Source organism: Pocillopora damicornis, chromosome 6 (genome assembly GCF_964200805.1).
Source record: "Pocillopora damicornis chromosome 6, jaPocDami1.2, whole genome shotgun sequence".
NCBI lineage: Eukaryota > Metazoa > Cnidaria > Anthozoa > Scleractinia > Pocilloporidae > Pocillopora > Pocillopora damicornis.
The window spans coordinates 4,832,570-4,847,712 of NC_142675.1; the positions used below are offsets into that span (position 1 = coordinate 4,832,570).

Below are 15,143 nucleotides of genomic sequence, written 5' to 3' on the forward strand. Positions count from 1 at the left end.
GTGTTGATAAACCTGTGTCATTTCAACACTGCACGGCCACAATTTTATGCTATTTTAAACCTATTTCTGGTGTCTCTACCATGGCTAGAAGCTCCTCCACTTTCGTTTCCAAAAGCACAGTAAGAACAAAATCTGCGACTCAGAGCAGGCCCTTTGCAACAACTTCCGCTAGCTTGCCAATGAACTAACTATACAGTAATAGGGGTATTCTGCTCGAATCTCCAACTGAACAAGTACACAGATCGCGAAGAGGTGTCTAGGTCAGTTTTATTATCATTTACGTAGGCATCGTCGCTTGACGCTTTTCGTCGCACGGTTCAACCGTACCTGTACATGCGTCTTTTTCATTTCTGGTTTGCTCAGCCATCGTGTCACATGAGATAAGCGTCATTTCATTTATCGAGCTCCAGTGACTATCACACAGTACTTTTAAAACTTAAACCTCTCCGCTCTGTGCTCATTTTTGCTAGCATTTTAAACTGAACGAACAAGGCAGCCACAGGGCTCTATGCCAAAATACACTGAACCTGATTCAGTTGTGGATGGTAAGTGATGTAAGCCTTATTCGTTTAATGTAATTTGATGCAAGCAGGAGTCTCATATGCCGTAAGTATGTCTCTTGATGATTTTCATACCATGATCTTATCTTTTTTCTGGAAATGAAAATGTCGCTGACGATATTTGAAATATGGTTTAGTTTCTCGGCCGGATTTTCTTGTTATGTGGGCTACTTCCTGATACCGCAATGATTCCTCAATGATACAAATGCTACATTCAAGAAAACGATTCACATGCCGCTCTAACTACGGAGACTTAAAAGCCGAGCTTGTGCTTATGTTCCAAGTTTATTCCAACACTTACTCAACCATACGAGTATTAGCGGCGAAGCGCCAAACTGGCGCAATATGCTAAAGATCCTATGTCAATTTGCATGTGAACGAAAGTGTGTTCATGCATCATGTCTCTTGATGATTTTCATACCATGAGCTTATCTTTTTTGTGGAAATGAAAATGTCGCTGACGATATTTGAAATATGGTTTAGTTTCTCGGCCGGATTTTCTTGTTATGTGGGCTACTTCCTGATACCGCAATGATTCCTCAATCATAGAAATGCTACGTTCAAGAAAATGATTCATGTGCCGCTTTAACTATGGAGACTTGAAATATTTCGCCTTGGTTAAGCTGAGCTGGTGCTTATGTTCCAAGTTTATTCCAACACTTACTCAACCATACGAGTATTAGCGAAGGGCCAAACTGGCGCAATATCTTGTTTAAATTTAATGTCTCTTGTAAGATTGATTATTATGCTGAAGATCCTATGTCAATTTGCATCTGAACGAAAGAGTGTTCATGCAGAATTTTTTTTTACTGAATTAGCTTTCGTTCTCGCCAAGTTTTCTCTTTTGCGCCTGAACAAAAAGCAGAGAAACTTTCCGTACGTTTTTGTCTTCCAAAAAGCTGAAGGTAAATAATTGTGTGGTCCTAGCTGTTCAGCGTCAAATTACCTCGCAGAAGCTGGTTTTGAAGATAATTTTTCACAAAAGCATTTCCTATACTTATTGTATAGCGCCACACAAAAAATATTTATTCTGGCTGCTTCTTTCGATATGAATGCGACATGATCTTGACAAAAACTGATTCCTAAACTTGAATCATTAGGAATTGATTAGTTCAGGAAATGTAAAGCTGCAAAGCGCCGCGTCAAAGCGCTATTCCTATCCCCTGTCAATGCACCATCCATCAAACATTAATTGAACTATTTTATTAACAGTCAGGCTGATGGAGACTCTTGGGGAAATGTAGAAACTGAACCTTTAAACATAAAGGCCAAAGTTGACTACAGATTCTTGCAGTCAAATTAAAGAAACAACGATTAGAAACTATATCAATTAATTCATGAGAGAGAGCTTTTCGTTTGTGTTATATTAAACAAGTATTTACTCAGCCACAACAAGTACAAGAATTGAGATTTGTTTTGATTTTGTAGTGAACGTTGAAATGTTGGTTTCATTGAGGTAAAATATTGGAAAAGTTCTCGTTTTTAACATTTTGATTTTGACATCAGTAAAGTGATCCGAAATGTGACGTGTGATTTCCCATGATTATGCAGGCTATGAAAACACAGTGTAAGGAAACAAATTTATAAGGAATTTGTCTCCACTTTTTGTGCATTGTTACGATCAATCACCATAGAATTCTAAATAACAAAACCTTGCGTTCCAAGACGCCATTGACTTAAAGCTAGATTATCATTTTTTTTTTATTAAACTTAATTGCGTGTTATTTGCCCAGTGCATTATTTTTTTGTCGAACTAATAGAGCCCACTGAAGGTCTGTCATTGATTCACAGCTGCTCATGATCAAGAACAAACCGACAAATTCACAAAGAAGTACAATGACATACGTAGAACATAATTTCGCAATTTCCCCAGATTTCCTTCACCTTCCTAGATTACATTGAAATTGTTCATTCCACTGAAGGCAACTTTCTCTTTGGTTTGTCACACTGTTCGTGAGACCACTTGGCTAATTGCCCACTAAAATGAATTTTAAAATACGGAGCACCTTCCTTAAGACTAGCGAGAAAGTACAAAATCTTCTTTTTGAGTTGATCTTGAATTTCCGCACGTAAAGAGGGTTTCTTTCTTGTTTGTTTGTTTTTTATACTCAAGTTTATGAATTAAAATCAACGGGGAGATCAAAGGCAAAAATGGGATTATTTAGAGGAACGGACTGTAAATGACATGTGACATGTCCTAATTTGATGGTAAATCAATAATTATCCCTATTCAATAAATTATGGGTAACATCCATAAAAAATACTCTGCCTCTATGTAACTTAACTCAAGTCTATCACATAAGGCTTGCTTTGAAGACAAATAGCTTCTAAACGGTGTTCATAAGTTTGACCTCTTGACTGAGCTCTAAGTAGTTTTTCTGTGACTTTCAAAGCGGAAGACAAAGCCCGTGTTGTACGTGTCTTGAAAATTGATATGAGGCATGTTGGATTTGAGATCCATTTGAGGACTCCCACACGCAAACATTTATGTTTGATATTCCTGTCCAGCTGTCAAGAAGAGATGCGACCGAGACCCGCATTAATATTCATAGCAAATCATTTTGAAATGGTTAAAAAAGGGAAGGGATCAGGAATAACCTCTTTAATTCATCAGGGTTCCTCAGTCTCGGGCCATTGAATTCTCAAACCGTTGGACAGGCGAAGCAACTTTATCGATCTCCAAAGGTTCACCGTGTTTCTTATTTCAGATCAACCTGAAAAAACGCTCGGATCAGTGCGGTTGAAATGTTATTTTTTCCTTTTTTTAATCTTCCTTTAGTAATAAGAGGCTACAAGTCTGTTTGCTGACAGCGGACTTCAGTGCATTCTATCGCAGGTACGTTGAATTATCATGAGACGTTCAACGCGTCTTAACTCACAACAATTTGGAGGGAAACAAGTTGACTTTGTAAGGCGAATATATAGGCAGATTGATTTCCTGTTTCCAAACTAATTGTAACAACGTTACAGTCCATCAAAAATAATTATATACATGCGCCAACGGTGTCTTCAATAAGATATCATACATAGTTATCGTTTCCTTCTGATAATTTTTCTGGTAATTTTCGTTATTGTTATTATGCGAACAATTGAAGGAACCGTGCAGAAAATTGAAAATAATATTAAAAAAAAAACTGTTTCTGAAAGTTATCTTTATTCATCGGGACGGAAAACGACAAATAAGAAGATGACAAATTAGAAACGCTTTCGTCATAAAGGCAAACCAACAACGAAGACCAGTATTTATATATTTTAAGGATGAGAATACTTAATACATCTTTGCAGAAGTGCTTAACCATGACTTCATTACTAAGATCACACAGATCACGGCGCATGAAAGGAACGGAGTTTTAGACGAGCTCTCAGAGAATTCCAAAAAAGTACGCTATTTTAAGACTTGTGTATGTACGTGGGTTATTGAGCTCTTCCGTTAATGGCTCGTCTTACTGCACGGGCTTTTAGCATATTAGAAGCACATTTTTTCATGGTAAACTCAAACGATGGAATTAAAATAGAAGCAAATATTGACTACGATATGGATACTGGAGAACCCTGAGTACCTGCGATCAGTGGCCGATCGATTTAACATTACAAAATCGATTTTATTTCGTGTTTATCGCAGAATTTGTGGAGGATTGCCAACAATCTTTCCGGTCAATATATGAGGTACCTACTAGTTTGAAATTGAGCACCGCAGGGCAAAATGATTAATTTCGGATCCTTCGCCTAAAGGAACGCGTTGGATTAGTGATCCAATGATCCGTCCTTAGATCACGCAGATCAGTGAACCGACGAATCCTTGTCCAGAGTGGATTTGATAGATCACTGATCTGAAAATGGATTTGCTCGAAAGGAATGGCACAGATCAGAAATCCTGATCCGGATTCTCCCAAAGGAACGCACCCTAAGATTTTTTCACTAGGGTTATTTATGGGGAAAATCAAAATGTCCTGCTGTATTCCTTTTCCTGTTTCCAGTATTTCCGTTCCTGTTCACAGCTTCAGTGGCGTCCCGAAATATCATCGACTCAACCAAAGTGAACTTTGTTAAAAAAAAAAAAAAAATTTTAATGTTTTTGTTTCCTTTGAATTTACAATCGATTCCTCTCACCACATCCCAGGTTGGTATCGAATAAGATTTTAGGGGGGCCATGAGTGTTCCCTTTACTGATTATTTATTCAGTAATAACAGTCTTATCCTATTAAACTTTAGCAACAGAAAAAAACAGGAACTAAAGATGAAACCAGATACCGAGTGGATTGTTTTGACAGTCCTCTACGCCATCACGATGCTCGTATCGTTTGCAGGGAATGGCTTCCTCATCTACATCGTGTGGAAGAAACCTGAAGTCAGATCACTGACAAGCTTTATGTTCGTCAACATGGCCATCGCTGATTTGCTTGTAACCCTGATTGTGATGCCCTGGTCGATTTCCGCAATATATACAGACGGTTTGTGGATGATCCCGGGAGTATTTGGAAAAGTCATGTGTAAAGGTGTTGTATACACTGCCTATGTAACTATAACAGCATCCGTCCTCTGCCTGACGTTCATGGCGATCGACAGGTACTATGCCATCGTTCATCCCCTCCGCCGCCATCTTTGGTTTCGAAAGCCTAAACTAACCGTTCCATTTATTTGGATCGGCTCACTGGTCTCCATGTCCATTTTCCTTGTTATTCAAACCGTGGAAGACTTCAATAATTCTTCCTATTGCATGCTATCTGTTTACATCTTGGGTGATCCAGATAGGGCTCTTCGTGGAATATACCTGCTCCTTTTCGTCGTCAACTATTTCATCCCCTTGGCCGTTATTTCTTTCCTGTATACCATAACTGCATGGAATTTATGGTTCCATGTTGCACCTGGAGTAAATAATTTGAGAGGAAATCGAGCGCAACTGGAAACCTCCAAGAGGAGAGTGTTTCGGATGCTCATTATTGTTACCTGTGCCTTGGCCCTCTGTTGGCTTCCAGCACAAGTGGTCCACATGATGCAAATTATTCACGCATCTAAGGCTTACCTACATACACAGCCGATTGTCAGCTTTGTGTGTTTTTGGTTTGGACACGCTAACAGCGCCGTTAACCCATGGCTGTACATTTTTCTGAGTACCAAGATAAATACAGCATTTACCAGGATCGTCAGTAGAAAAAGCAGCCGGTTGCCTTCAAGTCTCACCATCAAAACATCAGATGCCGTCTTACCACCTGAAGATGAAGCAATCCAGAAAGAATCAAGAATATAATGTCTCTCATAACATGAAAGTTTTATTACTAATTTGGTAACTGTAAGATAAAAACTCGCTTAAAACGTATTTGCGTATTACTAATTATATAAAATAATACAAACACCTATATACGGTTTCATAAAAGCTATTGTAGTAATCCGAGTAATTTCATGAGAAATTGACAATTGCAACTAAATTTCGAGAAGAACCGTTCCGTGTATATGCATACCGTTTTCGCGATAATAATTTAATTTTAACCATTTTAGGTTAAAATTACCTGTTTTGAAAGGAGATTTGTAAAAGCCTTCGGTTATGACATACACAATTAAAGCAAAAGAAATGCTTATGGACCAAGAATCGTCTCACTCCGTTTAGAATGGAGCGCGCCAACCACTTGGCCACCCGATCTCCCTCAAGGATGTAATATTTGTTCTTTCTTTTTTCTCTGAATTCGTTCTGAAATAATACAATCTTGAACAAAAAAAAAAACAAACAAACAAACAAAGAAAAAAATAACTGAAAAAAACAAAGAGAAAATGAACCTCATATTCAGGGCCTTGGACATTTCAGAAGAGTATAGAGAAATAGAGTTCAATTTTCAGAACTATCCAGCAAATGTTTTTGTTCTTGTCGGTGTCAAACGAGGTATTTCACAGTCATTACCGGCGATCTAGCTAATAAGCGAACTAGCTAATTAACGCGCGCGAAAAGCGCAATTCACCTGTCCGCTATCTACTAATTTGGTTTGTTTATTCATAATTTTCTCATTGATACTAACCAATCGTTCCTCACAGTTTTCTTTAATTCTGTAGCACACGATGATAGTTTCAGCTGAAATCCAAGTAAGAGCTCTGTGTAATGGGGCGTTAATTTTGTTTTTTAGGTTTCAAGTGTCATAGGCACAAAATGGGGACAATAAGAAAAAATGAGATTTTCAAGGGGAACTCGGCAATATCTCGACAGAGTACCATAAGAAATATGCACTTTATTTTACAACGAGCAAGCAGCTGAGAACCTAAAAAAATAATCTGAGGCCTCGTTAAGAATTTGAACTTCAGACCTTCCCATGGTGCCTTAACCTACGGAGCTGCGTTACAAGGCAGTCCAGCATACTGATAAGATCGGAAATCAGTATTTGCTTGAATATTCATCGGAAACTTTCGAAGAGATGGGGGAGACTCTGTGACCCTTAGTAGGTGAAGTGGGAACACTCGCCTTCTCATATGTAGTTGTGGCTTGAGTTCGACTCAGCGATTTTGGCGATACTTGTGGGTTGACTTGGTTACTGTTTTTTTTTCTTCAGTTATCCTAATTTTTCTCCCAATATTGATAACATCTATATCATTTTAGGATTATCAAGAAAAAATAAGAATTCCCGTGAAGAAAATAACCGCAATTGCTCTTGGAGAAGAGGTGGAAAAAAAAAAACAAAGCAAGGAACGTCTCAGTGAACACGACGAAACAAGTATCAAATTCCTAGAAGAGGCCATCAATTGCATACCTCTCGCAATTGAGGATGGAGCTGATTTTGAAAATGCCGCTTTCATTTTTAACCTCCAGCCGGGCAGTTTATTGTTATAGCAGGAAAGGGTGATTGGCAATATTAATTTTCTGAGGATGGCAGCAAGAATATAACCTGTAAATGTGTCCGCAAACCCTGGTTGATGTACCTCTGGAACAAAGGCACATTTGGTTTTTCTAATATCACCTTGTTATTGTTTCTTGCTGAAGTAGTCATCAAGGCTTTTAGGTCTAATGAAGTGTAATCTCGAATAGCTAAATGTAGGTTTTATTTCTCATTTAGTGGTGCATTTGAAAGTCTCAAACACTCTAGCCAAAGGTACCGGTTTAGTTAATTTCTTTGCGATACACAGAACGTCATTACCTTCGTAGTTCCCGATCGCTATGTTCTGAAAGCCGCTCTTGTAGACTAAATTGTTGAATAGTAATAAGTAAATACAGGGAGATTTTGGATGCGACCTCCCTTTGAAAAGGCCTCTATGGAAAAAGAGAGTGTTGTGAAGTGTTCTTACGATGCAAGGTTTTTTAAGGTTAGCATTCGAAGATTGTGCCACTCCTACCCCCTTACGATAGGTTCCATTTTTGTCTTTCTCCTCTGGTCGTGCAATTACTTGAAATTTTGTCTCTAAACTGGTCGTGTTGAGTACTTTATTTTTAGTTTCCTAAATGCCACTCGTAAAAGTTTAAGCTGATTATTGTATGGTCGTTGTACGAGTCTTATTAGAAAAGTTTAAATATCTCGGGGTTTTTATGGACCCAACACTTTCTTTGAAGTCCCACATTAATTACTTAGGAAAGAAGACCTCGTCTAGATTAGGAATGTTGCATAGAGCACGAAAGATCTTGCCTCAGTCATCCTTTATCATTTTGTATAACGCAATGATACTCTCCCTTTTTGACTATTGCTCAGTTGTATGGGATAGTTCTAGGGCTATATCTAAAGGGTATCTTGATAAACTTAATGGGCGTGTGGCGAGTATTATCTTAAATAGGGCTCTGAGTTAAACAGATATTATTCGTATTCTTGGTTGGCCTAACCTTCAGTCTCGTAGAGACTATCTTAAATGCATGCTGGTTTTCAAATCTATGAACGGCTTAGCACCTTCCTACCTATTGAGTGATTTTACTCAAGCTAAGAAATATCATACATATAATACCAGGCACAGGGATTTGATTCGTCTTCCTTTGCCCAAAAGCACTAAATATCAAGGCAGTTTTAGATATAATGGTGGGTGCACTTTTAATAATCTGCCCAAAGCAATAAGATCGCTGGAAAGCCCTAAAACTTTTAAAACTGAGTGAAAGCGGTTTTTTAAACAGATTTAAGTAGTTATATAGACTTTGTATGTATTTTCTCCGATGAGTTTTACTTTTGTCTGTCAATTTTGAGTAAGTTTGTATTGTCAAATTTTGTTTTTGAAGGGCTATCTTTAAACTAGCTATGCTAAATGTGATGTCCCTGTTTAAATATTGTTTAAATAAAATAAATAAATAAATAAAACGCTTTATTATAACATAGCGTGGGCGCTTGCTTGAGGTCAACTTTGTCTTTAAGTAAGTATCCTGAGAAAGATAGTAAGTTTATCATACAAATTTGTCGAAACGTCCACAGATCGATAGATAAGCGAAGCAACTACGTCTGCATTCACCTTTAATGAAAAAACCCCGAGAAATCAGTCACATTTGAAAACGCTTTATTATAACATAGCGTGCGTGCTTGCCTTTATAAGTCCTATTGAGCTGCTATGAACAAAATCTTTATTTACGCATGCCCGTACGTAAATAAGATGACGTGAGCGTTTTTTTTTACTTGGCTTCAGAGTTTCCGTCCTTTAATTGGGAATTTACTAAAACCGAAAAAATCACAATTGCACTCTATCACAATAAAAGGCTTCTTCGCGCAGATCCTTGTTGTCGCTCTGTTTTCTATAAAAGAATTTGCTCATGCTTTTAGCTGTGCGTATATCGAGTTATGGATGCACTTGAGATAATAACGTAACGTCAGAAGACTCGTGTTCTTCTAGTTTATTGTTATGTTTAGATCTAGATTTGATGCGCTATAGTGTACTGCACCATTACACGATGGTCGGTTGCTATGTAAATTCCTCCCGTTGCTATCTTAGAGGTCACGTGATGACGCGTTCACGGCTTGAGCTGATTTAAGGCGTCAAGCTAAAGGGCTTTTTTCAGTCGTTTATTTTACATTGGATAAAGCTTACCAACCTTCTTTTTTTCATATTGAATGACTATGGCCTTTCACTTATGGCAGAAGAAAGAAAAAATCAGGTTTTTCGAATGACTTCTCCACGAAACGGCTCGTCTAAGATAGGTACGCTACCGGCTAGCAACGGGTTTACAGAAGCCAATACGTCAACACAACCGCTGTGATTTCTGTATTTCTAGAGTCCTGGTACTGAGAGAACAATTTTTTACTTAGGGGGCTCCACTGTTAAGACAAACGCAGAACAAAAACGAAGAAAATACACCCAAAATACCTGTCCTCCTCCCTGAAAAGTATAATTTTGACCGTTTAGTTACCGAGCGTGCCATAAATCGAAAGTTGAAAGTGGACTTTGGTGTAAATGGCGTCGTTTTCGCCGATTTCGTCGGAGGAATCCAGGTAAGAAAATGTCCTGTAAACTCGATTTTCTCCGTTGATCAGTTTAGACCGCCATCTTCAATTTCCTCAGGCTCAATGTCGAGTGTTTTATTTCATCTGTAGCCCTGAAGGAGACCGTAAATGTTGCGGAAAAAGCGGAAAAAGCCGAAAATGCAGCAAAGGGAAAGGCCATGTAGGCAAATGTGATTCGAAACGACAAGTAAATCGTTTCTGGGAAACATCGCCCATTTTAACATTCATAAGGAGCGCCAAACGCTGCAAGACAACTTTCGCCATCTTCAAGTCCAAGAAGATGCTTTATCCAAGAAGGAGCATGATATCTTGGCTTTACAAAGGGAGACAGATTCTCTAGTGGAGGAATCAGGTTAGTTTCCTACTTGTAAGTGGGTTACTTGCGGCAAGATAAACGGAGTTGATTATTATTTATTCATTTATTGGCCGTTTTGGAATTGTCATTATTTTGATGATGATTCCCTATCCTTGTTTATAGAAAGAGCACTGCAAAAATCAAAAGGAGAGAAAGAGACACTAGACAAAGAAATAAGTGAAGCAGAGGAGACACTGAGAGAACTAAAGGAGGCATATGAGAAAGTGAAAAAGCTGTTGGGGCAAGAGGAATATTCCCGAAGACGAAGGAGTGCTGCTAGCACATCATATGAAATGATTAATGATTATAAGTCGAGCACTAGATATAGGAGAAGGGAAGAAACTAAAAACATTTTAGAATTTATTCATGGGGGTTTTGAAGCTTCATTGTATGGGGCATGGGATTTTTTGGCTGCCAATGCAAGTAATGAAACCATGACCAAATTAATGAGTAGTTATAAGAGGGGCCGATTTCTTCAGGGTATTTTTGAGAGAGCCATTAATGATTTTCAGAAGTCAGAAGAAGTACTGAAACAGTCTGTGGCACTTAAATATCAGAGTTATTTGTCTAGAAGAAAGTATAATCTTGTCTGTAAAACACAAAGTTCATTTTTTAATGCTGAAAAAGAAGTCTGGCTGCTACGTAACATTAAATGTCTTGGAGTTGACTTAAGGTTATCCGAGCTCAGCTTCTCAGATGACAATGTTGACAAGTTTGTGAAAAGTTTAGACATTGGTCATGTCACACAGATCCCAGGGGTATCAGGTGTTTCTCGCACAGTCACTGGCCTGGTGTTTATGATTATTGATTTGCACTTGAGAGTTCCCCATCTTTCTCGTAAACTTGTCTGGTTCAATGAAAATGAAAATCATTTTATTTTTCAGTTCTCAGATGATGGAGCTCCTGAAACAAATGAGCTGACAATGTCAATAGGAAGTATGGTGTGCTGGAACTTTGGAGATCAGGTACGAAGTAGGGACTTCCAGTACCTCCTCCACTGTGTAAGTGTAAAAGAGAAAGATCAAATAATGCATGACCTCTGGAAGCAGCACACTGAAGAGATGAAAATGTTGGAAGGTAATGTTTTGACTGTTTGTGATAAGGAGTGCACTGTTGAATTTCAGCCAGGAGCAGACATGTCCTGGCAGAGCTGGGCTGCCAATGAACTCAACCAGGCAGCTACATATCCTTCCCCATATGCAAATGTTCATAAAGGAAACATGAACACTATGGGGGGTAGTATTGGAGTGGGTAAAGATGACACCTGGAAGCCTTACACTATGGAAATGAGAACCTCTAATACTGAGAAGGTAAACAATTTTATCGCCTCTCTTCCCCCAAACCTTTCAGAAAAAAATAAAAATTCCAGAAAGTTACAGTTTATGGCTGAAAATGGCATCCGACAGTTAGGTCTACCAAGGATTGGGCCTTTTGCAGACAAGTTAAGGCCAGAACCCATGCACTGTGAGATCAATGCCTGGCAGCATTATATTGATCTCCTATATTTAGAGGCAGTAAGAAGAGGAAAGTTTGATCCTTTTGTTTCTGCCCTGGCAGCACCTATAGGGAATAGAGATGGAGATGTTAAGGAGGGACAACCCCAAAAGACTCTTTTGAGGGTTTCTGATATAGACAGTGTTGGGGAGCGTGCCAGAAAGCAAGAAATGTTACAGAAATCAGAGGAGGACCTAAAACAATACCTGCAGAAGACAGGTTTTCCTCATGTAAGGCATGCAACAGGTGAGGGGGGGTGTGGACTGGGATACTTGGCTTCAAGAGTAAATGAACATTTTAGTGATGAAACTAACAGGTATAACAAATTACCAGTTAGGCTTATTGGCAATCAAGCTATTGCATTGGCTCGCTATTACTACCGTTTAGTTGACACTTTAGAAAATGAAGATGAAACAGAGGCACAAACAATCCAACGACTGGCTCTTAGCAAGATAGGTGAGTATCTGAGGAATGCTGGGGGGCTTTTTAATAGAATAGAGACCAATTCTGCTCAGGTTGCAGAACTGAAAGAAATGTGTAGTATGTATTTTAACCTGATGTCTTTGTTTTTTTCATTCAATGTTAATGTCACAACATGGACAGTTGGATATGCCATTCCCTATCATGCAAATTTGCTGTTTACAAGGTATGGGGTGGGCTATGGCATTGTCTCTTTGCAGGCTAAAGAGACCAAACATTCTGGTGTGAAGGAAGATTTGACCTTAACTAACCGGTCAAATGTAAGTACTGCCACTGGTAAATGGTGGCAAGTAATGCGAAGTAATTATGTTCGCTCATTTTACCTCCCAGAACATCAACCAATGCCCTCTTCTTATACTTCACAATACCAATCACGTTCTCCACCACACTGTCACCAATCAAATGTTTGTAATTGTGGTAGAAATAAAGAAAACGATTTGCTCAGTTGTCAAGTTTGTTTCTCCAGTATTAACCTTGTGACTTGTGCAAGCAGCAGAGGTCTGACAGAATCAGTGTTGTGTGCACTAAAACCTGTTGTCTGTAAACAGTGCAATACTCGCTTTGCTGATAACCTGTCATTATTGTCTCATTTAAAGTTCTGCAATGCCACTGAGGTAAGAAAGGTAGCTATACAGCCAACTTTGATGACAGTACCTAGTTTAAAGGAAGCTTTACGAAGTAGAGGATTAAGCACTGCAGGTACTGAGGAAATTCTAATTAAGCGCCTTGAAGGTGCATTGGCTGGGGAGGGGTAGTTGAATTATTTTTTTAATCAACAGTTTAAATCTCTCAAAATATTTGATTTTCAAGTTATTTTTCTTGGCCAAGTTGGTGCAAAATAAGGCATACTTGTTATGAGAATGATAACTAGGCTCTCAACAAATTCTGTGTACCAGTAATGTGAGTAATATACCTACTTCATAAGAAAAATATATTTAAATTGGTGCAAAGTTTTTTAAATTAGCTATGTTTGTCACAGAGGTTAAACCTGTCCAATTGCAAAAGTACTGTTGTCACTGATATCACTCGGTATGCACTGATATATTACATTTAAAACTTTATAAACCCATTATTTTTTTTACTAACTTGCATTTTAGAGGCAGGGTTTCTGCTCTAATGAATTTATGGAATTTTGTACTTAAATGTTTGGCCTCTTAAGCCTTTATATGCTAACAACAGCATGAATATTCTCTATACTGTTCTCAATATATTTTACAAGGTGTTGACAAGGAGAATTTGCTAAATAATCAAGAGCTTCATTAGTTAATAATTATTTCCCTCATTCTTGTGACCTTATGTTTAATTTGGGGTTAATGTTGTAAGAAGAACTTAGATTCTAGACATTGTAAGGGGTCAAAGGGTCAATAACTAGTGACCCAGCATTTTGCTTATGTGTACACAATACATTTGTTTTATTAATGGATTTGTCTCAAATAAAAGGTAAACGAATTTGCAGCTTGGTAGTTTTAAGAATAAGATGAAGTATACACAGATAAATGAAATTTGTATCTAAAAGGAGTAATTCTGTATACTGATAGATAATTTCATAAATGAGTCAGACATCATTGTTAGTCAAATAATAAAAAAGCTTTCAGCTATTATGTTTAGGTAAAACCATAATTCTATTTATTCACTCCAATGTATTACAGTCTACAAGATACGAAGATTAAATTTTAAAATATCTGCTTGTATTAAAAACATGTTTCCTTTAGAACTTTGTTTCAGATTACATTCAAGGTTGTCATTCTTTTGATGTATGAAGTTTCGTGACAAGGTCTAACAAAACATTAGCAAGTCCTACTGTTAATTAACTGTCAAGCTAGATAGTGTTCAAATTCAATAGCTTTTGCAAATTGGAGTCCTTTGCAAATCCTTCTCGATCATAGCGCTGCACGCAAAATGTGGTTACTACCCTTTGTTGTTTTGTTGAATAAACCATTTGCAGCGGCGTAGTTGGTGTTACAACAACAATTGACTTGCCGCTGTAACTTTGAAGCACGCGACCATCCTCGGGGATTTTCTCGAAGTGCCGCTTCTTGAGAAAATTCTCTCCTTTAAATCTCGCGGGAGACCAAATTTTTTCTGCAGTGTCGAGCCTTTGGAAAGTTAGCGTTATTCTCTCACCATTCTTGGTTGTGTCCGCGCTTCCCCCGTAGCCTTGTACTAAAACCCAGATATGTTTAAAGATTTGAAATGGCATAAAGAGAGTGATGGGCGCCATAAGACCGGTCATTCTAGAGCGAGCGAGCCTCGCATTAATAGAGAGCCCGATCTCCTTTAGGAAGCCATCCACCAAGGGACCTACAAGCTCCAACTTGTTGCCTGTGAGCTCTTCCAACACGGGATCAAGGTCTCTCATCCCGTAATTAGGTTTATTTTCTGCGAAACGAACCCTCCTCAACCATTCTTTCTCCGCAGAGAACTTCATCTCTACGGAGTTGGTATTCCAAAACCGGTCTCCTCTCTCTGTTTCATCCTCCATGCCCAAGTGCCTTAAACAGAGTTTGTTTGATGTGCTCGCGCTGTTATTATTTGCCGCCATTTTTGAATAGGCCTTTACTTTTCGTGCCAACTGCCGCTGATGATTTCTGCGCCAGCGCGCATCAGAGTTGCGGGAGGAAAACCCATGGCAACCGACCATCGTGTTACCTAAAAATAAAAATTTGGTCATCATCAACTATAACTGCCGTCGTCTCCATTTAGGGCAGCAGAGGTTTTCATGTCAGACACGTTCACCCAAAGTGTAGGCGGTAGATATAATCCAATGATCAACAATCATTGTTAATATGTGTTTTGGCGTTCGACTTTACAAAATATTCATTTAGTTTGGGTTTCCTCATTTCTTGTTTACAAAGTGTTATCCATCTAAAA

At 38.4% G+C, this 15,143-nt stretch overlaps 3 protein-coding genes across 3 annotated transcripts; 2 read left to right on the plus strand and 1 right to left on the minus strand.

Moving 5' to 3' along the window:
• Positions 1 to 2,984: 2,984 nt before the first annotated feature.
• LOC149043566 (G protein-coupled receptor 83-like) lies at positions 2,985 to 6,147 on the plus strand. The gene has a single exon (XM_089210351.1). The coding sequence runs from the start codon at positions 4,711 to 4,713 to the stop codon at positions 5,806 to 5,808; it is 1,098 nt and encodes a 365-aa protein (XP_089066477.1). The 5' UTR covers positions 2,985 to 4,710; the 3' UTR covers positions 5,809 to 6,147.
• Positions 6,148 to 10,146: 3,999 nt separating this feature from the next.
• On the plus strand, positions 10,147 to 13,225 carry LOC149043567 (uncharacterized). Its single transcript, XM_089208735.1, has 2 exons — positions 10,147 to 10,295; positions 10,422 to 13,225. The coding sequence occupies exon 2, from the start codon at positions 10,592 to 10,594 to the stop codon at positions 13,025 to 13,027; it is 2,436 nt and encodes an 811-aa protein (XP_089064861.1). The 5' UTR covers positions 10,147 to 10,295; positions 10,422 to 10,591; the 3' UTR covers positions 13,028 to 13,225.
• A 645-nt stretch (positions 13,226 to 13,870) lies between these two features.
• On the minus strand, positions 13,871 to 14,914 carry LOC149043568 (uncharacterized). The gene has a single exon (XM_089208736.1). It carries the CDS (start codon positions 14,911 to 14,913, stop codon positions 14,092 to 14,094), a length of 822 nt encoding a protein of 273 aa, XP_089064862.1. The 5' UTR covers position 14,914; the 3' UTR covers positions 13,871 to 14,091.
• Positions 14,915 to 15,143: the final 229 nt, after the last annotated feature.

Coding starts and splice junctions, on each gene's coding strand:
- LOC149043568 (XM_089208736.1), bottom strand. CDS start 14,913: ATGGTCGGTTGCCATGGGTTTTCCTCCCGCAACTCTGATGCGCGCTGG.
- LOC149043567 (XM_089208735.1), top strand. CDS start 10,592: ATGATTAATGATTATAAGTCGAGCACTAGATATAGGAGAAGGGAAGAA.
- LOC149043566 (XM_089210351.1), top strand. CDS start 4,711: ATGAGTGTTCCCTTTACTGATTATTTATTCAGTAATAACAGTCTTATC.